This window comes from Callithrix jacchus, chromosome 2, assembly GCF_049354715.1.
Source record: "Callithrix jacchus isolate 240 chromosome 2, calJac240_pri, whole genome shotgun sequence".
Classification (NCBI taxonomy): Eukaryota; Metazoa; Chordata; class Mammalia; order Primates; family Cebidae; genus Callithrix; species Callithrix jacchus.
The window spans coordinates 117,064,966-117,089,506 of NC_133503.1; the positions used below are offsets into that span (position 1 = coordinate 117,064,966).

At 50.6% G+C, this 24,541-nt stretch overlaps 2 protein-coding genes, 1 long non-coding RNA gene and 1 pseudogene across 23 annotated transcripts in view; 2 read left to right on the top strand and 2 right to left on the bottom strand.

The window, feature by feature from the left end:
- Positions 1-235: 235 nt before the first annotated feature.
- Positions 236-10,316, bottom strand: NR2F1 (nuclear receptor subfamily 2 group F member 1). 2 transcript variants are annotated; one of them, XM_035291214.3, is made up of 4 exons: positions 9,054-9,160; positions 7,630-7,738; positions 6,427-6,954; positions 236-1,313 (listed from the first exon to the last, which is right to left on the bottom strand). In XM_035291214.3, the coding sequence occupies exons 2-4, from the start codon at positions 7,640-7,642 to the stop codon at positions 1,033-1,035; spliced, it is 822 nt and encodes a 273-aa protein (XP_035147105.1). In that variant the 5' UTR covers positions 7,643-7,738; positions 9,054-9,160; the 3' UTR covers positions 236-1,032. The 2 variants fall into 2 exon arrangements, with proteins under 2 accessions (XP_035147105.1, XP_035147104.1); XM_035291213.3 differs by lacking the exons at positions 7,630-7,738; positions 9,054-9,160 and adding an exon at positions 9,386-10,316.
- A 3,575-nt stretch (positions 10,317-13,891) lies between these two features.
- Positions 13,892-14,652, top strand: LOC144581426 (uncharacterized; annotated as a pseudogene). The gene is made up of 2 exons (XR_013532239.1): positions 13,892-13,969; positions 14,075-14,652. The product of XR_013532239.1 is annotated as an uncharacterized LOC144581426 (transcript).
- The window catches only part of LOC128931458 (uncharacterized), a 177,498-nt gene continuing 166,848 nt past the window's right edge, over positions 13,892-24,541 (top strand). For 17 of the 18 annotated variants that reach the window (XM_078365197.1, XM_078365192.1, XM_078365196.1 and 14 more), the window contains exon 1: positions 22,513-24,530. In XM_078365197.1, coding sequence (XP_078221323.1) covers positions 23,863-24,351 — 489 coding nt within the window. In that variant the 5' untranslated portion in view covers positions 22,513-23,862 and the 3' untranslated portion in view covers positions 24,352-24,530. Of the gene's footprint in view, positions 13,931-22,512; positions 24,531-24,541 lie in introns of those variants that run through there. The other variant, XR_013532238.1, reaches the window with a different exon arrangement.
- On the bottom strand, positions 13,963-24,219 carry LOC144581427 (uncharacterized). Of its 2 annotated transcripts, XR_013532241.1 has the most exons (6): positions 23,301-24,219; positions 23,122-23,185; positions 19,265-19,364; positions 15,506-16,887; positions 14,642-14,864; positions 13,963-14,321 (listed from the first exon to the last, which is right to left on the bottom strand). It is a non-coding gene; the product is annotated as an uncharacterized LOC144581427 (long non-coding RNA). The 2 variants fall into 2 exon arrangements; XR_013532240.1 differs by having other exon boundaries at positions 13,963-14,864.

Consider the following 24,541-nt stretch of genomic DNA (forward strand, 5'->3'; position numbering starts at 1 on the left):
CAAGGCGCCCTGCCCTCCCCGCCGACCTCAGTCCAGGTACAGCCTGGCCCTCCACATTTACAAAACCAAGGTAGCAGCTTGGTTTTAGAAAATGAATCTAACTAACTTGGTAGTAGACTTTAAAAGTCTCCCCTTCCACACACCAAAACCCCAAATTCTAACAGTAGTTGAGGTGGAAATTAAGCAAGGAGTTCTCTTGCACAGATAACATCTATCAAGCAACCAGACACAAGGGTTTTGCTAAATTCTTTTATTTTTGTTTAAATTTTCACTTCAATTTTAATTCTTGAAGAACAGCCTCGACAACATATATCGCACTCATTATAAGAAGCAAAGGGTTATATCAAAAATTATTAGTATAGAATCACAGGAAATCTGGTTTGGAACCAGAAAAAAATACAAAACAGATATAGATACATAGACACAGGACAATTTTTTATAATTATTTGGAAAATGTTATTTTCCCCTAATTCTTGTTTCCTTTTTCTTTATGCGCATACGATGTTTAAATTTTACAAAAAAATGAAAATAAAGACTAGTATTTTACAAAATGAATAACAATGTTCAGTGTGGGTGTGTTTCTACATAGGATTCAGTCCACTTCCATATGTGTTGTTTTCTGTACAGAATATATCCACATCCGTCCACAATAAATCCAGGAAGGTCCATTAGTTTCCTTCTGTTTTATTAAATTCTCATGGTTCTCTCTTCCAAAATTTTTTTCACCAGACAGACACAAGGTTCTTTTTTTTTTTTTTCTTTTTTCTTTTTTTTTTTTTTACTTTTTTTTTTCTTCCCCAAGGTGCTCACAGACCTGATTCTAAAAGAGTCTCTTTTTCCCATGCTTTGCAGCTCGGGTTGCATTTCTGCTGGGTAGGCTGCTCCTGCCTCGGCCCTCCTCCCTCCCGCCTGGCCTGCCTGGGCCTCTGCACCTCCCGGTGTCCCCGCGGCTTTGGAGTCCTTGGCCCAGGTGGGTCCTCTGAGTCTCTAGGGGGACGGGGGGGAGGGGGGCAAGTGGGAAGCGCCCAAGGTCTAGGAGCACTGGATGGACATGTAAGGCCAGTTGAAGCTGCTCCCAGACAGTAACATATCGCGGATGAGAGTTTCGATGGGGGTTTTACCTACCAAACGGACGAAGAAGAGCTGCTCGATGACGGAGGAGGACACAGTGCGCAGCGAGGGCAGTCGCAGCAGCAGTTTGCCGAAGCGGCTGGGCTGGTTGGGGTACTGGCTCCTCACGTACTCCTCCAGTGCACACTGCGACTTCTCCTGCAGGCTCTCGATGTGGGCCGCATCCGACAGGCCACAGGCGTCTGCCCAAGCAGCCACAGGAGGGAGAGACAGGGAAAGGGAGCACACGGTTAGGCTGACAAATAGCAAAGGCACAAACAAGCCTTTAATTTTTTTTTTTTTAAGGAGAAAAGAAAAAATAAAAAAGAAGTAAACGAAAAAAGGAAAATTCACCCTCCCATACCTGTCCATCCCCTTCTTCATTCCCTTCTCCCCAGCCCTCAATACAATACAAATAAAAATAAATCAAACCCCCACCAAGCCTAGGGGAGCTGAAAAGAGAGGCACACACACACAGAGGCAGCAACCTCTCTAGTCCCTTTGTTTTTCCTCTTTCACCTTTGGATTAAATAATGTACAATGCTGGAACCATGTTTGCTGTGCATAACAACCTGTCCTCGGCCTGCAGGGGAGCATCTTGCTGGCGGTGCTCATTAAAGGGGGGACTTTTGCTCCTTTTGCCTCTGATTTGGGGGTGTTCAGTACCCCTTAAAAATATGCAGCCTGAAGGCAGTTCTTAAAGGATTCCTGGAGTCCTGTCAAACCCAAATGACCCCAACCAGAATTCTCAAGGAGAACCTAGATTGTGTAGTGAACAAACACATGGGAGGGGGTAAGGAATCATGGGCTGGCAATGCCTGGAATCAGATGAAGCCCATGCTTTAGCAATATAGGATTTGAGATCCACTATCTATGCAAGCAAGGGCTCTGCAGCAAATCCTCGGTGAAGGTGTACACTTCTATCTATACCTTGGATCAAGTAATTGAAAATTGGTCACATCTCTGTAAGCTGTATAATAATCAGAAAGAATATGACTCAGTTACTCCAGGCTGCAGAAAGGAGACATCTTCAGTGATCAGACAAAGCTAGGCTACAAGCAGCAGCTGCTGCTGCTTCAGAACTGGGGGGTGGGGGGGTTGTGGGTGGTGGGGAGTTGAGGGGGACCTGAGGGAGATAAGCTTTTGGTGGCAGGACCAAGAGAGAAAAATGCACCCGCACACAATGACAGCATCTCAAAATCTGTTTGCTTATCTCATGTTAACCAAGGCCTGTCTTGGTCATCTAAAAATATTTCAGGACAGCAGATTATACTGTATAAACTAACTAGAGGCAAGCAAAGGGTGGGAAAGATGGAATAAGAGGAATGGAGTAATGGAGTAAAGGTGTCCTCTCCTAGTTCAAATACCCACTTGTTTCTTGTATTAATAATAAATATTTTTTAAAAAACAGGAAGATCACAGAGGAGCCCTTAGCCAGTCAGGAGGTTGACTAGAGATCAAAGGCAGAGTTTGCTAATATATAGATCTAGGAAGAAAATTCATGCATGGCAATGCCCCCAAAATGAGATTGTATAATTGTGAATGGGCAAGTGTGAACCTATGAAGACACAACAAATGATTTAAAGCAAAACATGTGTCTGCTGAGTTTCTGAGCTTTCTGTCCTTATATTTGAAGAACTGGGATTTACAAAGCATTCTAACACCTTCATCTACAAGGCTATGGCCTCGAGCAAAAATACAAATAAAACTAGTGATAATTCAAGAACTTCTGAGGCAAGTCCCCTTTGACCTCAGATACAGACTTAGGTTCCTCTCAGATGTCTAATTACTCCAGCCAGCCAATTGGGTATATCCACACTGGTCTGATTTGGGAAGCCAAACGAGACTTTACGGCTAGCAGAGCCAGGGTGGCAAGAGCTCCGTGGGGCTTTGCTACTTAGAGAGGGGACCCTGAGTTTGGCCCTGCTTGCTAACCTGGCCCTGATGAATGACCCTCACTCAGACACAAACCCATATTTACATATAGCTTGCTTTACAGGCATTATCTGCCTGGATGCTATGGATCATTCTGAGCCCCAGACAATGCAATGTGAAAAGGACTCCTTGGTACCCCAGCAGATTATTAATTTTTTTAAGATCCATCTGGCATCCCCTCAGGTCAGTAAAATATCTATCTGACATTTACAATTAGGGTCCCCAGAACACAAGGTCATTTCCTGACTCCCAAACAGGCGGCTCCAAAAGAGACAAGCCCAGGAAAAGCCTGCTTGGGCCCTGTGCTGACTGCTTCCATTTCTTCCCTCCTTTGGAGACAAATGTATGTAGCTGGGCCTGCCTGTCAGGTACCAGCCAGCCATCTCTGTGGCTTCCCTTCGTCAGGAGCCCTGGTTCTGGCCTATCTTCCCAGTCTGAATATTCTCTCACCCCTTTGCAACAGGATTCCCCCAAATGTGGACAGAAGGTATGAGTTCCCAGATCAACTGGGGGGTTGTGGTGACAAAGCTAGGTGACCAGGGAGTGTAATGCAGTACATATTTATGCTCCATGAGTTATACTCCAGATAAGAAAATGAGGCAGAATGTGCAAAATCCATGTCACACTTTTTATATGGTAGTGTCAATGTGGGAACTCTCAATATTTCTTCTACAGTATATGGAAAAGAAATTATGTAAATAAATAACCATTACTGCTCAGGCCCTCCTGGCTTAGTCTTTGTAGTGCAGAGAATATATTTCATGTTGTGCATTCAGAAGAGTTTAGTGTTCAGGAAATATAGATGTTATCAGCTGCTATAACTAGAAATCAAAGTTATTATTGTGCTGAAAATGGATTTATTGTATTTATGTTAACTAGATGGCTCCTTTCAGAGAAAGTCTCATTTATTTGAAGGAATATTTAGATGTATGAATTAATGAATTTTTTAAAAAAGTAAGTTCAGGTCATGACCTAGTCCTTGGATGGAGTCCAGAATATTAAGGATTAAACATACCATCCGGAGGCCAAATGTGAAAACCACCACGGGGGACCCCGGTGCCAGCTTCAAATACTTAGCCAGAGCAAACCACATTGGACAATATGTCTAAAACTGTCTTTTCCATCATTCAAAGTTTGCTTAAAAGTTGGATGACTTTGAGAAGGCTTCCCATGAATTCCCTTCTGGCTAGCAATCAAAACAAGTTTAGTCAAAAGTGGAAATGTGTTGCATGGGGGGTGGGGGTGAATTACTACTGACAGCTCTATTTCCATTTTCAGATATTCTCCTTGCAATTTTCCAACAAAATAATGTTATTGTTCATTTCTAGGCACTCCTTGCACCTTGAAGCCTTGATTCAAGAAACTTCTTTGGAAAACTTTTTAAAGGAACACTTTTCACAGGAATGTTTTAGGATGGAAAGTTAAAAGAAAAGCATGAATAATTCCACAATGTTTCCCTGCAGCCTGCACAGTCCTCACCACTCTCTGGGAAAGGGCATGAGATTAACAAAGTCAAGGCGGATTCAAAGAACCTTAGGGGGAGTAAGGAAAAAAGAGGGGAGACCTTTCCTGAGAGGACTTCTGTCCAGTTCCAAGTCACATTTCTGCTTCAAGACACCTCGCTGGATGAGATTTTGAAACCCCAGCTTCCCTGACACTGGCTTGCTTCCTGATGAATTTGGCTAAAGAGCCTGGTAGTAGAGAGCCAGCCAGGCCCCAGGCCTGCCAGAGCTGAAGCAGCCTGGTTGCTGCTTCCCAGGCTCTTTGTCACTTTTGAAAAACACATTTCCATCAAGAAGACTTATTAAGATAAAATGCATTCAAACACCAAGGAGGCTATTCCATAAATCTTCCATTTGTTTTAAGGTTTGCACTTTATCCTCTTGGAAAGAATAACTCCCTCTCTCACTAGCAGACCTGCATTTGCACTGAAAGTAAAAGGGGGGCAGTCCAAGTCCATGGCTCTGGCCACCCTGCATACAAATGAGATGCTCTTGTCTAAATAAATTATCTGCTGTTCAGATCGATATTAATACTACATTTGCTACATTACAATATTGTGCAAATTTAAGAGTCATTTTAATACAATGTAAATACGATTCTTCACGCATGAAAGCCAAGAAATATTGATAGATTATACCGTTGCTTACTGTTCAACAAGGCCTTAGGAAAGGGATTTTGCCATCTCTGCTCAAGAATGGTTTTAATTTGGCCATTGGAAAGCCTGGCTCCAGGATAGATTTATTAGGATGGTTTATTTGTTCTCTGAATGGAGGAATTAAAAACAATAGTGCCAATAATGGTGGTAAAACTGCAGCTAACCCTACTCACAGTGGGCAGGGCCCAAGATCCAGTCTAAGCAGCCTTCTCTCTGGCTTTGTTTCTATTTCCCCCCATTACCTGCTGTCCTGGGTGTTTATATATTTCCCTCTTGCAGGTTACAATAATAAAAAGCGGGCAATGTTCTCAGAGGCTCAGACCAGAGCCCTTCAAAGGAAACATTAATGCACTTTCCTGGAAGTTAATTTGAACCATCTATCATAAGAGAAATTGTTAACATGCATGTTACCACTGCCTACACATAATTTGATATTTTTTAAGGCACTCTGTTAAATTTCCAATGTTTATGTGTTTTGCATAGCTTTGTAATTCATCTCTAGGTGGGGAATCCTCCTATACTTGCGGGTTCTATAGTATTGCTTTTGTTTTTTATCTTTCTTGTTTAGATCGAATCCTGTTTTTACGACCCTCAATAACCTCAGCAACTGCAAACATGAATGGTTTCCGATAAGGGAAAATCAGGCAGCAATAAAGCGGGATTATTTACGATTTATTTGTGCGTATTCTTCTCTTTCCACCTTTCTCTGTGTCTCCCTATGTCGGGAAACTCATCCAAGGAGCTTGCCACACAAGGTAAGAAGCCACATTCCCACGTTCTCTTCCTTCCCTCGCCTCCCCCAGAAACGCTGAGCTCTGGCTCACACATAACACAAACCACACACACACACACACACACACGAACACCCGCTCACTTGCGCAGCCAGGCAGATCCACAGCACTGCTCCCCCCCACCCCGCCCGCCTCAGACACACATCCGCGGCAGCCGCGGTCCCACTCAAGGGTCCGGGCGACTAGGCCCGGTCGCCCGCCGGCCACACCCGCGCCGCCTCCGCTCCCGCACCGCCGAGCTCCCAAGATGGCAGCTGCGCGGCTGGCCGGTCCCCGCGCGAGGGTCGCAGACCCGGGCCAGGCTCAGTGTCCGGCTAGGGCCCGGCCCGCCCCGCACCCGCCGCGCGGGAGCCTCCAAAGGCCAGGCCCGGGCGGCGCGGGGCCTGCGCTCGCCGGCAGCGTGGCCTGCCCTCCCCGCGACCGCAGCCTCACCTGACGTGAACAGCACGATGGCTTTGAGGCAGCTGTACTCGGCCGAGTCGACGTGCAGCGCCTTGAGCTTCTCCACCTGCTCCTGGAAGATGCGGATGTGGTCCATGAAGGCCACGACGCGGTCTGCGGACATGGGCGAGGCGTGCAGGCCGGCGGCGGCCAGCAGCGGCGCCACGTGCAGCGGCATAGAGCACTGGGCCGCGTTGAGCACGAACAGCTCGCTCCAGGTGAGGCGTAGCAGGGACACCTGGTCGGTGATCTGCAGATCCGGGAAGAAGGGGATGTTGCGGGCCCACTCGACGGCGCTGAAGAGCAGGCGCGCGGCCAGCTCGCAGATGTTCTCGATGCCCATAATGTTGTTGGGCTGCATGCACTGGCTGCCGTAGCGCGACGTGGGGTAGGGCTCGGCGCGCAGCAGCAGCGAGATGTAGCCGGACAGGTAGCAGTGGCCGTTGAGGGGGTCCCCGTTGGTGAGTGCGTACTGGCCTGGATTGGGCTGGGTTGGAGGCATTCTTCCTCGCTGAACCGCTGACAAAAAGAAAGAGAGAAAAGAGGCAATGTGCATCCAGGGGGCTTGCGAACATTGCCGCGCCGCAGCGTACCCAACACAATGCAGAAGCTCTTCCCGCAGCCACACGCGCCCTGCGCATCTTCTCTGGCTCGCTCTCACAGTCCACACCGCGAGGAGATCTGGGGTGAGGCCCTCCAGCTCCGTAGCTCGATGTGTCCATCGCCTGAGCCCCTGGCCACCTCAGCCCCGCCGGAACTAGGCCTGACTCCAGGGTCCCCACCCTGGCAAGGCCAAGAAAGTGCCACCCAACCCCTAAGCCACCAAGGAGGAACACTAAGATAAATGAAACCTCAGTCACCCCTTCAGAATTAAAAAAAAAAAAAAAATCAGGGATTAAATAAAAGGCGAAACCGGAGGAAGGTTGTGGTTCTAGGCAAATGCCTAGAGGCCTCCTCATTTGCAAGCAAGGAGCGTTTTGCTGATAAAATGTTTCCATATTCTCTTAAAATGCTATAGAATGATTCTTAAAATAGACACAAGTTGCATATCCTACTAACCACTTACAACTTTTGAGTAGAGAACAAGTATCCTGCACCCCTCCCTTCTCCCCTCCTCCCCGTCGCCTCATACAAAGTTCTCACTATTAAAAGCAACAGAAAATTGAAAATTTTCAAGAAAAAAATTGAACTTACAGTAGCCAAACATTATTGAAAAAAGTGGGAAATATAATTAATGTCTGTCCTGTGCGGTGCCACTGCAACCTGCAGCCAGCTTTTGCCCAGTGAATGCACGAGCTTTCAACTGCAAAAACACTGGATTCATTAACCATCTGAATGCAAAACGTAAGCATGCTTTGAGTTCTTAAAGCTGACCAAAGTTTTTTTTTTTTTTTTTTAATGTGTATGTTTTACTTCAACAGTGCCAGCGTTTTAAATTGCCATGTAAACAAAGACAACTTTAGGAAAAGTTAGGGCTACTGAACTCTCCCCCCAACAAATTAATACAGCTATGTTCATGTACATGTAGCTGTCTTATTTCAGGTTTTGCCCTATTTTCTTAAGTTTGCTTTGATTCTAATTTTAATACAAGTTCCAGTGCAACTTAAGCTCTTGAAACATAATGGCTAGAATACTTTTTTCTAATTATAGTTTTGAACTTGGCAGTTATTTTTCAATTAAGTGAGAGTACAATTTAAAGTTTTTTTTTTTTTTTTTTCCAGATGCCTGCAAAATCTCCCTGGAGCTAGAAATGAAGTAGTCATATTTGCCTGCTCCTTCAGATCTGAAGGAATTCAATTTCTTTTCTTCTGGCATATAAAATATAATTTTAAAGTCAATTACAAGAAAGAGTAATCTGCATTCTGCAAAATTGACTGGTTCTCTAATTTGACTATAAGACATCTTTAATGATTGTCAAGAGATAAACTTTAACTGTAAACGGCAAAATATATTTATAAGAAAAGTACTGCATCTCTTGCCACATGAACATGAAGCAGATCCAAATACAACATCAAAAGTTGTGTTTTTTTTTTAAAAAAAAACACAAACCCATACAACACAGGGATTAAATGATGTGGAAGCTCATGCCAGCTGCAGTCTATGCATTATGGCCAAATCAGAAGGATCGGTAAATGCCGTTGTAAATTGTAATTTGTATGCAGTATTTAAGGAGAGGGTGGAGTTTGATGAAGAAATAAAACGAGTATCATGCTTTAAAAAAAATGACAGAACTATGAAAGCACGGTTCAGTCACAAACTTTCCTTTCAAAGTAGAGGGGTGAAAACAAGGCCACAGCTCTGGAGGAGGCGGCCCCAGCTCCGTGAAGAAGAGAGGGAACCAGTGAACGGGCCAGAAGCCCCCCTTCCCCCCTAATTAGACCTACAAGTGCAATAAATCTCACTCCTCTTTTTCCAAGCTAAGCTTCCAAAAGGATGATGGCAGCAATGAATCTATGGTTCAGGGTACTCCAGCCCCCAGCCCTCCCCCATTTTAAATAAAGGGTATGAAGAGGTGGAGGGAAAAGTGGAATGAAAAAACACAGAAACAGAGTTTTCTGGAGGAAATAAGCACCCCTCCCCAAGTTCATGCCAGCACAGCCCCAAGCAGCCTCACGCACACGCGGGAGACACACATCGAGCACATCCAAGACAGAGGGAAGAAGGGGATTTTAAGCCACAGCTCACGATCCCAGGGACACAATCCTGAGCAGGCAGCGGGCGGGGTGGGGGAGCCGGGGAGAGGAGCGCAGGCCGGGAGGGGGAGGCAGCGGCAGAGAGCTGGGGAGGGGGGGAGACGCCGGGGGAGGAAGGCAGCGGGGAGAAGGGAAGCTGGGACCGGCCGGGACCACACGAGCCCCAGCCCCACACAGCAACCACCCGGGCGAGAAAGAAAGAGCGAGCCAGGGAGGAGAGCGAAGCGCGGGGAGAGAAGCAGAGAAGAAATATTCACCTTCCCGCCTCATGCCCACTTTGAGGCACTTCTTGAGGCGGCAGTATTGGCACTGGTTGCGGTGATGCTGGTCGATGGGACAGTTCCTGTTGGCACGGCATGTGTAAGTTAAGTTCCTGCGGACGCTCCTCTTGAAGAAACTTTTGCAGCCCTCGCAGGTGAATTGGCCGTAGTGCTTGCCGCTCGACTTGTCCCCGCACACCACGCACTCGATGTGCTGCTGGCTCTGGCCCGAACCGGGCGGGCCCTGGCCCTTGTCCCCCGCCGTGCCGGGGGTGGCGGGCGCTCCGGGCTGGCCCGGGGTCTGCGGCGTGTGCGGCGCGCCCGAGCCCGCCTGCTGCTGCTGCTCGCCGGCGCCGCCGCCGCCGCCGCGGGCCGCCTGCGCTGCGGGGTTGGGGCCGCCGGGGTTGCCCCCGGCCACGTCGTCCTGCGGATCTCGCCAGCTGCTAACTACCATTGCCATATCTTTGGGCCCGGGGAGCGCTGGGGGGAGCCGAGCTGCTCGCCGAGGGCCGCGGGGCGCGCGGGCGCGCTGGGAGGGGAAAGGGAAGGGGAAGGGGGGAGGGGGAGGGGGCGGGGGGCCCGCCGGGCGCCCCGGGGTCGCAGGAGCCGAGCCCGAGCCGGGCACCGGCCGCTGCCTCCGCCGCCGCCGCCGCTGCCGCCGCTACTGCCTCGGCCGCCCCGCTGCTGCTGCGCGCCCGCCCGCCCTGCTGGCGTTTTGTTGTGGTTCCTGCTGTTTTCTTTCTCTCTTTTTGCAGCCCCCCCAGGCTCTCAGGCTCCCCCCCCAACACCCCTGCTCCCCTCGCCCGCTCCCCCCGCGCTCCGTTCCTGGGGGGGCCGCGCTCTCCTTCCCCCCCTCCCCACCCCCCGGCGAGCAAGCTCCCTTCTCTCGCTTTTTTCTTCTTCCCCAAGTTGCAAAATCAGAAATGGCACAGGCGGCAGCCGGGAGCGGCGCGGGGCGCAGCGCCGGGGGCGGCGGGCATGGGCCACGGCGCGCGCACACACTCGCCCTCCGCCTCGCCCGCACCCCCGCGCACACACACACTCGCACACACACTCGCTCACCCGCGCCGGGCGCCCGCCCGCCCGCCGGCCGCTCGGGCTACGCGCAGCGCGCGGGCTGAGCCGACATAGAGGAAGCCGGCGAGGGCGGAGGCGGCGGCGGCGGAGGAGGAGGCGGAGGTCGCGGCTGCAGGCGCCGCTGGAGCTGCCGCCGGAGCTGCTGCGGCGAGCGCCGCTGGAGGAGCCGGGGCCCGGGCCGGAGTCCGAGCAGGAGTCGGGGCCGCAGCCGGAGCGCGAGCGGAGGCCGGGGCCGCCCGCGCCGCCGCCGCTGTCCCGGCGGGAGCCCTCGCCGGGCTCAGGAGTGTGGGGAGCGCGGTGAGCCAAGCAGGGCGCTGGGCGAGGCTGCCGGCGGCGATCAGGGCGCGCGGGTGTCGGGGGGCCAGGTCCAGGGCCGGACGCAGCCAGCCATTCAGGAAGGCAGCGCTGGAGAGCGGGAGGCAACCGGCGAGGAAGATCACACACTTTGCTCTTTTTGTTGTACCGGTGGCGCCGGGCTCTCGCTGCCTTCTTCTTTCGGGAGGTGACGGAAGGGGGAGAAAAATACGGGATAATTCACGCCGGCGACGAATTCACAGCGAAATAGAAAAAATAAAAATCAGAAGAAAATAATTGCCAAAAAAAAAAAAAAAAAAAAAGGAAAAAGGAAAAGCGAGAGAGACATCCAAAGTAGGTCGAATAAATAATCCTCTTCTTTTCCTCTTTCTTGCTCCTTCTTCGGCTTCTTCTGCTATAACACACAGAGCTAGTTAAAAAAACCCTGGAGATCGCCCAAAAATGTTCTTTTTTTAGTATTTTAAATAAGTGCTCTTCAGCCGGGAACCAACACCCTCCCTCCAAAAAAAATCATATATGTATAAAATAACGATAAGAAGAATACGAAGGGGGTGCCTCCTCCTCCTCCTCCTTTTTTTTCTTTAAGTTTAGCCCTCTCTCTTCTGCAGGAATGGAGTAAAAGACACAAGGAGGAGGGAGAAAAAGAAAAGAAAGAAGGAGAAGAAGGGGAAAACAACTAGTAAAATATGTAAGAAAAGAGGAAGGAGAGAGAGAAGAGAGGTTCAGAGAAGACAGGAGACAGAGAGAAGAGAGGAGGGAAAGAGAGGGGGGAGAAAGAGAGGAGAGAGGAGAGGGGGGAGAGAGAGAGAGAGAGAGAGAGAGAGAGAGAGAGAGAGAGAGAGAGAGAGAGAGAGAGGAGAGACCCAAAAATTGAATGCGTTTAAACGGGTGGACTCGCAGAGCAATGTTTCCGAAAGGGGGATCTGCGCGAATGTCTGTATATAGTGAACTTTGACACTACTATTGAAACTGACACGTTTCTATGGAGATCGCTGCCTTATATGGAGCTCGTGTCAAGGAGCCAAGAGAAGGGCTGCTGGCAACTGATAATCAAAGGCGACTGACTGGTCAGAGCCCTGAATCGGGGGGGAGAGAAAATGGGAGGCTAAGGTTAGCCAAGCCTCCCGCACGCCATTGGTTGGAGAGCCCCTCCCCCCTCCTCTTTTGCTTTCTTTCTTTTTCCCCCCCCTTCCCTCTTAGCTACCTACAGACTGGGATGGTGTGGGGAGGAGGAGAGAAAGTGAGAGAGGGGGGTGTGTTTCTGACAAGCGCAATTTACATTGAGATCGTCCTGCGCTGCTATTTACTCTGAGACCTGATTAGTATGGGTCGTCTATGGTCACACACACACACACACACACGCACGCACACACCCCAGAGGGGGAAGGGATGACTAGGGGGAGAACGCCTAGCGATGGGTAAAAGAATTAGAAGGAAATTATTTTGATTTCTTTTGAAAAGTTTTAAAAATTAGATTTTATGAGCGTGGAGAGAGTATCATTGAAAATGTTTGGAAAAAATTTTTAATGGGGATGAAACCCCCACCATTTTAATGATTCGTGAAATATGCTGGATTTGGATTGTTTTCTTCTCTCACATATAAGCACAATCCAAGTCTGGATTCTGCTCATTTTCTATCCTTTTAAGAAACAGGTAGGATCTCCCTATATTTTGATCCAAAGTATATCTTGGTTTAAAAGGTTTAATGACGACAAAGCACACTCCTGGAATTTGCAGTTATTGGCACAAATTCGATCGGAGTCAAGGGTTCCTATTTATCCCAAAGATGATTTTAAAAATAAACTTTCCAATCAATCCAATTTTTCCTTCTTCTTCTTCTTTTTTTAAAAAAATCACCTGACTGTTCAAAACTACAAACAACGCTTCAATAATCATTAATAAAACAGTAGTAAGTCTTCGTATTGCTGCGGGAGGGGGACGATTAGTGTGGCCAAGTCAGTCCCGGGAAAAGAGCAAACCGACGAGAAGACGGAGGGGGGGAGGGGGAGAGGGCGAGGAGAGAGGAGGGAGGAGAGAGATCGAAAGAGATAGAGAGACCGAGAGAGAGGAGAGAGAGGCCGAGAAAGAGGAGAGAGAGAGAGAGAGATGGGGGGAAGAGAGAGAAAGAGACCGAGAGAGGAGAGACCGAGGGGGGGGGAGAGAGAGAGAGAGAGAGAGAGGAGAGAGAGAGAGAGAGAAGAGAGGGGGGAGAGAGGAGAGAGAGAGAGGAGAGAGAAGAGAGAAGAGAGAGAGGAGAGAGGAGAGAGGAGAAAGAGGAGAGAGGAGAGAGAGAGAGTAGAGAGAGAGAGAGGAGAGAGAGAGAGAGGAGAGACAGAGAGAGGGGGGAGAGACAGAGAGAGGAGAGAGGGGAGAGGGGAGAGAGGAGAGAGGAGAGAGGAGGAGAGAGGAGAGAGGAGAGGAGAGGAGAGGGAGAGAGAGGGGGAGGGAGAGAGAGAGAGAGAGAGAGGAGAGAGAGAGAGAGAGAGAGAGGAGAGAGAGAGAGAGGAGAGAGAGGAGAGAGAGAGAGGAGAGAGAGAGAGAGAGAGGAGAGAGAGAGAGAGAGGAGAGAGAGAGGAGAGAGAGAGAGAGAGAGAGAGAGAGAGAGAGAGAGAGAGAGAGAGAGAGAGAGAGAGAGAGAGAGAGAGAGAGAGAGAGAGAGAGAGAGAGAGAGGCAGACCCCGGTTCCTGAAGGTGATTGGGCGCGGGAGGAGGGGCAGCAGGAGGAGCGGGTCCCGCGGCGGGGCTCGCAGGAATCGCTGGCTCCGGCTGCCACCTAGCGGACGGGAGCCGCTCCCGGGCGGCACAACGCCGAGTCCCTCCTCCCCTCCCCGCAGGCAGCCTGTGCCTTTTCTCCAAACGAAGACAGCACTTTGAAAATTCTTTCAATGGATTTTTTTTTCCTTGAAAGATCGTACTGGGGGAAAATGATACTTCTATTAGTTACATATTCTCCAATCGCATACTCGCACCCCCCTCGTTTTGAGATCGCTCCCCTAGGCAGGCTCAGGCGGGCGCGGAGCGGCGCGGAGTGACAAAGCCGCCGCTGCCGCCGCCGGGGGTGGGAGCCGCTTTTGCCCGCCCGCCCCTGGACTCGCGAGGGCGTAAAAGTTTGTCTCAGCTCGAGCATTCCTAGAGCCAACACGCCCTCAGGTAAAGGTGGAAGTAAATGGCCACGCTGTATTGAAAGAGGTAGGGTTTGTTTTTAATACTGGTTCTCACTTGAGGTCTCACCAGGGAGGGGTTTGGGAAGCACTGCGTGTTTGGGGGATGTTTTGCGCTTCCCGGTCTCTCCAGCCTTCAAGCCGGGAGTCGGCGACCGCCTAGTGACGAGCGATGATTTTAAAGAGCAGACTACAAGGCTTTCCCGTGCATGCCCCACAGCTCCTCCAGCTCGAATGATGGAAAGACTGTCAATGCACTCCGCGATCGCTGGCCCATTGTACGCTGCTGATGGCGAGGAGGCGACTGGGGGTGGCAGGGGCTCCTTGCCCTCGCCCCTATGCCCAAATAAACGCGCAAACGCGCTCTCATCTTCTGGTCACTTAAAAGGTGAAACGAACACGATTAAAATAGACCAAAAAAAGAAAGAAAAGAAAACCTTTCTATGTACAAATTCTAAATCGTACTCCCCATACAGTCAGAGAGGCAGGGAGTCGAGGGCAGAGGCAGCAGGCAAAGAGAGGGAGACAGGGCGCGTGAAGGAGAACGCGGAGAGAGACGGAGGGAGTGGGAGAGGAGCGAGAGCAAGCTCCAGGGCACCGCAGGCACTCTGGACGCCCGGTCCACAGGCCCAGCCGCCCTCGGACCCTGGACCGTGCGTCGTGGGCACCAGAAACGAGACTCGGCCAAATCCTGCCTCACCAGGCAAGTAACGCAATGGTTATCGTTTCTCTTGAACTTGGGGTTGGTGACGGGCAGCGCCGGGAGGCAGTCTTGGCTCGCACGGCCTCCGCGGGCCGGGAGCAGAGTCTAGGCAGCCGGGCGGGACGAGGACAACTTTCCGCGGGGCCTGCTCCGGAGTTGCCCTAGCTCGGCCCCTGTCTCGCCCCAGCGCGAAGGCAAGGATCGCGGCCGCCGCACTTCCCTGGAAGAGAGGAACGTGCCAGGCGAGCAGCAGCAATCCACATTCAAAATAGGCGGCCCCCTCCCCCAACTGCTATTCCCTGTGTCCCCCTCGGCGGGAAACAGCTGCCCAGGCTGGGGACCCGGACCAGCACATTTAACACCGGCCAGGCTGTTTCTGCCGGTGTCTAGCGCGACCCGCGGTAGAGCCGGTTTAGGAATCCGGCCCGGCTGGCTCTTGTGCCCGCGCCTTGCCTGTTGCGGCCAGAACCTGGCAAGTCTGGATCCAGCCGCCCACCTGCAGGCGCCGTTTGTAACGCCATCCCCTAATGTAACGCGATCGATGGCTGCCTGTCTGATGTGGGCGATAGTGTCAGCGGATTAAAAGGGACATCAAGCCGCTCTCCCGAGCGGACAACCTGCGGCGGCGGCGAGAGCACCGGGATTCGCAGCCTAGCAGCGGAGCCAGACTCCTCTCGCCGCTGCCAGCGGGCTGGGGGCGGGGAGGGGGTCGCATCCCAGGGGTGGGGAGAGAGGGGGTGTGTTGAAAGGAAGAGGCTCAATTAAAACCTACAAGAGCGGTTTCCTCTGTGCCGGGCAGGGGCGTGCGTTTGCGTCAGAGGGCGCGCGGGGGGCGGGGGCAGCCGACGCCTGGGACCGCACCTGGGGGCTGGGTGGGCTCTGGAGCGAGGCGGCCATGCCTAGCAGGGCTGGCTCGGGGTCAGGCCCTGTAGGCGAAGGGCAAGGCGAGGCGGGACGACCGCTGAGCCTGGCAGGGAGCGGCAGCGCCCACCCATCCTCACTGTGGGCTCTCCGTGCCCCTGCAGGGCTTTCAAACTTGAAAGAGGCCCCTGGGACCAGACGTGACCCTGGGGGTGGGGAGAAGGTGGGCCCGCGAGGCCTCAGGCGAAGCCGCCGGCGCCTCCGGAAGGAAGGAGGAGGGTGCAGTTCCTTGCCCTAGTCCCAGGGGTGGGAGTGGGAAGCTGTTGGTGGTGATGCCCGGAGCAGTCGAAGCTCGCGGCTTTTCGGAGGAGGGGAGCGGCTCGAACTCCTGCGGGGCCTCCGCGCCAACTTTCCGTCACAGAGGAGGGAGGAGAAACCAAGGCTTTTCAAGAAGGGCGCTGTCCCCCTCTCGGACTCGTCCGGCCTGAATGGCACTTAGAGCTCAGTTTCTCTTCCGAAGCTTGTGTCCCAGACCGCGGTGGCACACCCACAGGGCACCCCACTTGTGCTCACAGCACTGCCTCCAGCAAAAAAGTCTTCCGTAGAGGCACTGAGGAGTCAGCTCAGTTCCTAGGGAGCCCTTTCTTTCTCTCTTCAAGGCTGTCGTTTGATACTGGTCCCACTTGGCACACTTGTCCCGGGCCTAATGCAACCCACACTCAACCAGGAAACAACGATATCTGTTGCCGTTGGGTAGGGTACCTAACAGAAAAAACTGATCATAGTTTTCTAGAGTACTTGGATCCCCTAATTGGGAAACTCCACATACTAGTCCAGGCACGCTCAGCTGCAGGAGCAGGAAACGCAGTTGCAGTGTCCACTTTTCTTTCACAGGCCCCCCACCCCCCTTTAGATCTCTCTCCTTCCCTTCTAGGCTAGGCCTTTCACCCCGGAACCTTAAGTTGAGTCTGGATGTGGTTCTTGGCTCTTGCCTCAGCATCCTACCCGAGGCCTCCAGCCAGGCCCACCCTCTCCAGGGCTCGCGCTCTCTCTCTCTCTCTCTCTCTCTCTCTCTCTCTCTCTCTCTCTCTCTCTCTTTGGCGGGTCTGGGAACTCAAAGGGCCTCGCCAAGGGCCTGGGCTCCTGGGGGCCTCCCTTCCTTCTTCTGCCTTCCTGGTTCTGATCAGTGCACACTAGGTCTTTAGTGAGGTTCCCCCAAAAGGCGATGAGAAGGTACCGCTCCGCGTGGGGAAAGGAATTAGGCTGTAAGCCTATGTAGTACCCCTTGCGGGCTGTTAGAATCAAGCTCAGCGTTAATCACGTTTTAAAAGACCTACCAGAAAACGCTTGATTTCTCCCAGCCACCAGTAAACTGCTGTGATCTGGTGAGAGAGGTAGAGAAGCACAGATCAGTTTGGCTGCACATTCAGCGTTGACTTGCGTTACAGGGCCCAGAGTCCGGATGTAAACGGACTTTCTAGTCTATTAACATACCCCCTCCCTCCATGTCTTTCTTACCACAAGACTGAACCATTCTTTACTAATTCTATAGTCTTTTTGATATTGATATCTTGGTCTCCCGAAAGTCATTCATTTTGACTTTTTGGTAAGTCACACTAAACAAAAGTGGCTTTGTAAAAACATTTTCTAAATCTAGTTCAAGTACCATGGGACCCTACAAATGACCAGATATGTGTAGGAAATTCCCTTTTATACCTCTTCCCTACCTCAAAATCGTTAAAAATGGTATTATTCTGTTTAGTAAGACCACAGAACAGAACTATCCCTGTTTTATCAAGCCCATCTGGAGAGATGAACATGCCTGCAATCATTGGGGAAAAGGTCAGTGCCTCTGATCTTGCTGCAGACCTTTCCCAAAGAGCTTATTTGAAAGGTGCCGAATCAATTAGTCTCCCCTGGCATGAGATTAAAGCCAGGAAGGGCATAGTTGAAGATGTATTTTAAATGGTCTCACACAGATCTTTTGGAAGAAAGGGTGAAGAGAGGCACAGGAATGCCCACGTAATGTTTTGTGATTACTAAAAAACAAAACCAAAACAAGCAAACAAAACCCCAGTCTATCTCAGAAATCTCTACTGAACCCAGCATATATTGTGGCTGCCCAGTTGTTAAAAGTCTGCCTTTATCAACAAAAAACAAGGTGGACAGGCCAAGTTAGGAGTCAGGCTTCTGCTGGACTGCCTACTCTTAGCTTGCACATAGAGTCAAACCAGGAACTCAACAGACTCCAGTTTTCATTATAGCTGTGGTAGCCCAGGCATTTCTTCTTTGTCACCTTTGGGTCTAAATGCTCAGAGACAAGTGCTATACCTTAGTTTAGTTTTCTATCTCAAACCGGTCATTTAAAGCACATGTTTTTAAAAAAGAGAGATAAGGGAAGCACTACTCCTTTTGGCCTAGGCCCCCAGTTAGAGGGTCCAGGAGAAGCAGCTCCCGAAGGATGGCAGGAGAGCAAGCAGCGGCCTTTGGATGCAAATCAAGCCTTTTTAGAGGAGGAAAAGGGACAATCATTCTTAGCATACCAGTTAAGCCAGAGCCAAATATTTACTTTTTATAAAAATCAAGTCTTAGCTATCTAAATGAATTTATGAAAAAGAAAAAAGGAAATAACTGAAGACTTTTATGTTACAAAACATATTTATTTTAAATGCCCAACATGAGTGAAGAATAAAACTGCATGGCTATTCTTCCCAGGGAAAATGGGTTAGGTTTGGATGAAAGTTGAAGTTTTGAAATGAGTTTGAAGGTTGTTAGAGTACCCTGACAATACAATCAACTGTGCTATATAATCATTTCCCTTAATAGTTACCTGTCAGAGCACCTATTTCTTTTACTACAGGATTAGCCCATCAGAAGTAGATCTAAGTTGGATATTTCACTGACTAAAGACTGCTTGAATATGTTTAAATCTTTAATGTCACTTTCTTCACTATGAGATAAACTAGTGGAAAAGCATTGGCTCAAAAAGCCAGAAGATCTGCTGGTGTTACGAGTCATGCTGCAATTGTATTTACCTATCGGAAGGTTGATCTAAATAATAAACCTAACATTTCTTTCTAAACTGTCAGTGGACAGATGTGTTTATTACAGTGTCCTCCATCATTAGGAGAAAGGGGTTTAGGTAAAGTTTAAATAAAGAAAAAGCATAAGCATAGTACATCACTGATATAAGCAATAGAACAGTAAACAATTATGCCCTTTGTTATGCTATGTATATTTTATTTACACATTTCAAAGGTGGAAAATAAACTTAGCCCATCTTTGGGGGGAGTTAATAAAGTATTCCAAATGCATGATCTAACAAAACTCGGGGATCGTTCTGTGTTTTATTGTTACTCTCCTGCATAAAATCTTCTGAAGCTGAAAAGAGAAAGGAAAGGGCTTTTGTGTTAGTTGATCCTTGGCTATTCTAGGGCTCAGGTTGGTGTGAAAGGGACGAGGAGGTCACTTGAAATCTCCTTTTATCTACTCTTATTTTCTCTCTGGATCAGCAACTTTGAATAGACATCATCTAATCGCTCTTAATGGAAAGAAACTATGGGAGCAACAAAAATGCCTTTACTTTAGAAGTGAATACATGCATGCAGACAGCTAGCTGAGCTTTCATAGAACTGAATCTCTGCACACATGTACTCAAAATGTTTCAGTGCATGGATATATACGTAAATATTTCCCATACATGGGGGGTGATTAGGTAGTTTATTTTGCCCTTATGCATAAGTATGTACACATATCTACCTTAGAATCTCTAACAAGCAAGACTAGGTGATACTTTCAGCTGACTCTTCTTCGTTCAGCTTTTTCATGCCCTCACTCACTCTCTGGGCATATTTAAGTCCTGAAAAATAAAAGCAAATAATTAAGAACACAATGTACAGCTTTTTCCAGAAGCCATCTTATTTCCTTTCTGTTTTCAACTGGAAGTCACAGTGACAGGAGGATTTCTCTTCAGGGGGTGGAGTTTGTGTAACAGGTGGGAGGTAATGGGGCAAAACAAGACCTTTACTTTCAACTTCTCCCTACAATTTTTTCTTTTTGGTCTTGCTTGGAGTTAAATTGGTTAAAACTCAATAAATAGTGGGAAACAAGAGCCTGACATTAGGCAGTGTAAAAGTTTTACATGCTATAGACACATGTCTCCAAATTCTTGAAGCTGAGCAATTAATTATAATTTGCTTGAAATTAGAATTCTTTTAGTAAGTCTCATATGCTGGTTAAAGTGTCCAAGTTGTCTTCCTTAGGCATTGTTATAGTATTTACTTCAAAAGGGAAAACATCTCCCAGGACATTTAATATGAATGATAATCCAGAAAAGGACATTGGATTTCTAGGACTGAAAGCACTGAGCTTTACCTCCTAAGAGGTGAGCACTCCCCCAACCCCATATTCTTCTAAGTAAAATTCTCATTGCTCCCAAAGCTTGGGACACTTTAATGTAAAATTCCATCAAGGGAATACTCGGTTACCAGGGCTACAAGTTCCCATCTCAACCTGCGAACCTCTCCTCCTCCGGCTCCAGATTGCAGAGACCCTGGGCTGTCAGGACTGGGACTTTGGGGACATCTCCCTCCCCACCAGACTGCTGGTGCTTGCAGTTCTAAAGTTCGAAGTTGGGTGGGGGAGGAATAATCCCTCTTTAACTCCTCTCCTTCCCTCTCTCAATTCTGAACCCCAACGGATATGTTTCCCCGGCTTTCCTAGTGAATAGGAGCATAGGAGCCGCCCTGTCCAATAAAGATTAAATTAAGTAGAAGAATCCCAGCCGCTGGATATTTGGAAGCTCCGGTGGGGCGTCAAACCGACATTTAACACATTTTTTCCACTCACTGTGCACAAATCCTGGACCTGTTGGGCTTAACTTTAGATAGGAAGGAAGAAAAAAATATATAAGAAAGGAAGAAGGAAAAAATATCAAAGAAAGTCACGGAGAAACCCTGCTTTCAAGGGGTAAGTGGCTTTAAACTCAGAGTGGCTGAGGCAGAGGCTGGCCTTCCTGACCTTTCCTGTCTTTTCTTTCCGAGAACCACTCCCAGAGTTGGAGCCGGTTCCCGACCACCCCCACCCCCCAGGGCTCAGGACTTTTCTGTTTTGGCAGTCTGATTCTATGTTTATTCCTTAGGGACAGTGTGGTGGCCCGGGATCATAAACGGATGAATGTGCATGCAAGGGGAAAGTTGAGAACCCAGCCGATTCGTCTGTGGTGACAATTTTTATTTTCTTAAATAAAGGTTTTGGTAGCATGAACTGAGCTGCTTTCTCCGGTTACTGTCTGGCAGGAGAAACAATGGTTTTCTCTGTAGGCTTTCAGCCGCTGGACAGCTAACCTTGAAGCTGAGGCCCGGTCGAGTGCCTCCTCTCTTGGGGGCTGTTCCGGCCCCAAAATATCAGCAGCTCACTCCCACCAGCTCTTCTAGTCCCTGGGTGCAGTCCAGAGGGGCAAAAGGCAAGTCCCTTCGTGGCAAAGTCTTGTCCATTCAAACACAACACTGAATAAATTAACCTCAAACCAGCTAGTTGGGGTGTAGTAGTTTAGCAGGACTAATTGCAGACAATGGAGCTGAAATGACTTTTCCAATTAGCTGCTGGTTGGAGTTTAGTTGGAGGAACTGTCAGCTCCAACGATGGGTAATTGCTTTATTGCTCACAAAACTATCATCTATTTAGAACATATGTGCTAATTACTTTGGATGGGCGTCGAAAAAGAGACCATAAATCTAATAGCACTTAAAAAAGTCTATGGTGTTTGTAAGCCACCCCAGCCCCTTGCACATTCTCTCCTGCCCAGGTTGGCATGATAGATGGCTGCCTTTCAGGAAGGGGAAGGTTTGGACAGGAAGCGAGGACGGGATGCTCTGGTCAAATCGCTTGGAGAGCGAGTGTCCTGTGCAGTGCTGTGCTGAGGCGATAAATCACTGTCATCAAAACCAGTCCCCTCTTTAGTAGCGCACTTTTCATTTTCGCAAAAGATTACTTTAGAAATCTTTTAATTGGATTATGCTGGGAAATTAATCTCCTTTAGCCTTGGCTAAATTTATTGTGGCCACTGACTGAAGGAAAGCCCTGTCACTGCAGTGAGAGCCATGTCCCCTTGTTCCTTTTTCCTCCACCCTCCAGGATCTCCCAGCTGCGTGTGACAGTCGTGCCCCAAGTCCTCGGGAGTGACTGGAGTGAGAAAGGGTGGAAAGACACACCTGGGCAAAGGCCACGGAAGTCCCCAATCAATCCTCTTTGTCCTAAACACTGCGTTTCTGTCCCCTATTCCCTAGTTCCATATCCAGCATCCCCACAGCACCTCGCCTTTACCAACAAGGGGTTTTGGGGACCTGCTTCGGGGAAGGAGGCTGGAGTGGCGGGAAGGGAAAGTGGGGTGTGTCGGGGGAGCACTGCCTGCCAAACTCACTAGTTTGCCCTCTCCCTCTCACCCCCTTTCTGGGTCTTCGGCGCGGAGCTGCGGTCTTTCGAAGACTACTCTGCGCAAAAACGCACAGCTCGCTCTCGGTGTTCTTCCTGGCGCAACTCCGGAGACACTTCTTTTGACGTGCGTGGCGCTTGAGGCCGCGGGTCTAGGGCCCTTCTCACTCCTCCTGGCTCCTCAAGCACCCGCGCAATGTCGGGCGGCGACCTCCCTTCCAGCGTCGCCGCCCTGCGCGGTCAGCCTAGTCCAGCGCGACTCCGGCAGTCGCGGAAAGTGGAGGATCCGGCCCCGCCGGCCGCGCCTCTCAGCGGGAGATAACAACATCTGTCTGAAACGGGATACTTACTTTTGCAGCTCAATTGAGCTCTTAATAGCAGCCTCTGAGGTGTGGTTAATTGATGGGGATAAAGGCGTATTGACTTGATGGGGAGACGCCACTGATCCTTTAATATACTTTTAAAAGAACAACCACCACCCCCAAACACCGGCCAGTCTTTGCTCGGTGGGGGGAAAAGGCAGGAATCCGGAGGCTGGTAAAACGGCGCTGGTAATGTTTTTACCAGGAAGCGTCAGTGTGGGGTAAGCGCTGGCTCGCAAGGCTGAGGCACCAGAAAGCGGCCAAGGAGCCCAGCTCGGGCTCACAGCGCGTTGTTGCGTGGCTGCGGGGAGCGAGGAGGGATGGGGAGCCAGCCGAGAGAGCACCGACTGACAGGTGACCCGGCCGATAGGCGGGGAGGACCACGAAGCGGGGTGGTGGGGAGACGTCGCTTCTCCCTGGGCTCTGCCCCTCGGTGAGCCCTTCCCCTACTTGGGGCTGGATACCCACAAGCCAGGCGCCTCTGTTTGCTCGCCCTCCTAGGTTAGAGAGACCCTGTATCCAGTATCAGCTACATCGTCAAGTGGCGGCGGGAACTCGGGGGTTCCGCTGCCTGGACAACCTCAGGCTCCCGCGTCAGGACAGAGGCAAGCGCCCGTGTGAATGTGTGTACGCGCGCGTGCGCGCAAGCTGCCCCGAAACGCACAGCTGGAGCACAGCAGCCCTGAGCACGTGGCCGCATTTACACCGGGTCGGTCTAGAACTCCAGTGCCAGGCATACTGGGATTGACCTGCGCTGCAGCTGGGTCCCGCGGCCGGGTCAGAGGAGCCCCAGTGCACCATCCCACCCAGACCTCTGCTTACCGTTTTCTCCTCAGTACCTTCCCTTTCCTTTGCCTGATTTCCTTTTGCTCAGTTTACACAAGCACTAAAATGAAAGAAAGAAAGAAAAAATCAGATTGCCTTTTCTGTTTGCAAAGGGGAACCTCCTCCAGATGTGGGCTGTGGTGTCCCTAGCAGGTTTCGCACATCTCCTATTTTACCTTTGGAAAAAGATAACCTTGATACTTCAGGTTTGAGCTCCCTCTGGAAGCAAAAAGAGAAACGACTCCAGTCACCGTCTATGTTTTATTGCATTGAGAGATCGCAGGTGTTTAGGCTGCAGCTATTGTCCGCCTTCCTCCCTGAGCTCACATAACAAGGATGAAAGAGTATAAGGAACTTAGTTTCCCCAAACGCTCTTGCATATGAGGGCGGGGAAACTTCAGAATCAAAGATTTGAAGAAATGCAATTGAATCCCAACTCGCAGAGTGTGTGAGTCTCCGTGTGGTTCCGTCTTTCCGCGGTTACTGTCTAATCTCATCTAGTGTCGTTTTTCTGCCTTCTGTACATCTCTAGGAACTCAAGATTCCCTGTCGTTTAGCCGTCGAGCTCACGACCCCCAGGCATCCCTAGTCGGGAAGGACTGCGAGCTGGGCTCTAAGGTCGTGGTCTGGTCCTCGGGGACAGGACCCCGGGTCCAGACTCATTCCTTGGCCTGCAACTCCTGTTGAGAAGTTCTCCGCCCGGAATGGAATCCTGACCGGGCGCTAGGTCCCCTACTGATGAGAGTTCCCGAGCCTCTCCTGAAGGCCTCGTATCTTCGGGTCGCCAGGGTCCGAAGGTGCCTGTGGTGGCCCCTCGTCCGCCTGAGCCCTGGGATCAGCGCGACCCTCAGTGCTGCAGGCCCCTGGGGCGGCCGGGGAACACCTGCCCCAAGACCAGACCCGGCCCCACCGCAGTCCAGGACCCTTACTCTCGAGTGTCTCTGTACTACCCTCACTCCTCAAGGGCGCTCCCTTGTGAACGAATTCTTCACTCTGCAGACCAGCATCCCTTGTAGGGGCCCCTCCCACTCCTCTCCACTTGGCTCGCGAACTCCGACCCTGAGCGCATCTCTGCCTGGAGCGGCTCCCGGAAGCGAGGCCCACATCCGGCCGCGGAGCCTCGCGCGCTGGGTTGGCTGCTGGGCGCTCGACGCAAGTGCGGTGCCCTGCGCGGCGGAGGGGCCCCGGCCGCGGGATCTAAGCACTGGGAAGTCGTTGCAAGGCTAGAGGCAGTGCTCTCGCCAGCGCAGAAGGCCACCGTTCCGCAAGCAGGCGGGAGGGACAAAGCCCCGGGCCTGCGCCGGGGGCTTTCAAGAGGGAAGCCAGGCCCGACCGGGGGGTGGCGCACGCTTCCCAAACCCCGGGCCCACGCGTCAGCTCCGCGCGGGCAATTGGCGCCCCCTCGGGTAGGCGCGGC

Excerpts from the sequence above, each read along its gene's own strand:
- NR2F1 (XM_035291213.3), bottom strand. The coding sequence starts at position 9,848 with ATGGCAATGGTAGTTAGCAGCTGGCGAGATCCGCAGGACGACGTGGCC. Across the intron at positions 6,955-9,385 it reads AGTGGGCATGAGGCGGGAAG|CGGTTCAGCGAGGAAGAATG; the intron begins GTGAATATTTCT and ends TCTTTTTGTCAG. Across the intron at positions 1,314-6,426 it reads CATCGTGCTGTTCACGTCAG|ACGCCTGTGGCCTGTCGGAT; the intron begins GTGAGGCTGCGG and ends CTGCTTGGGCAG.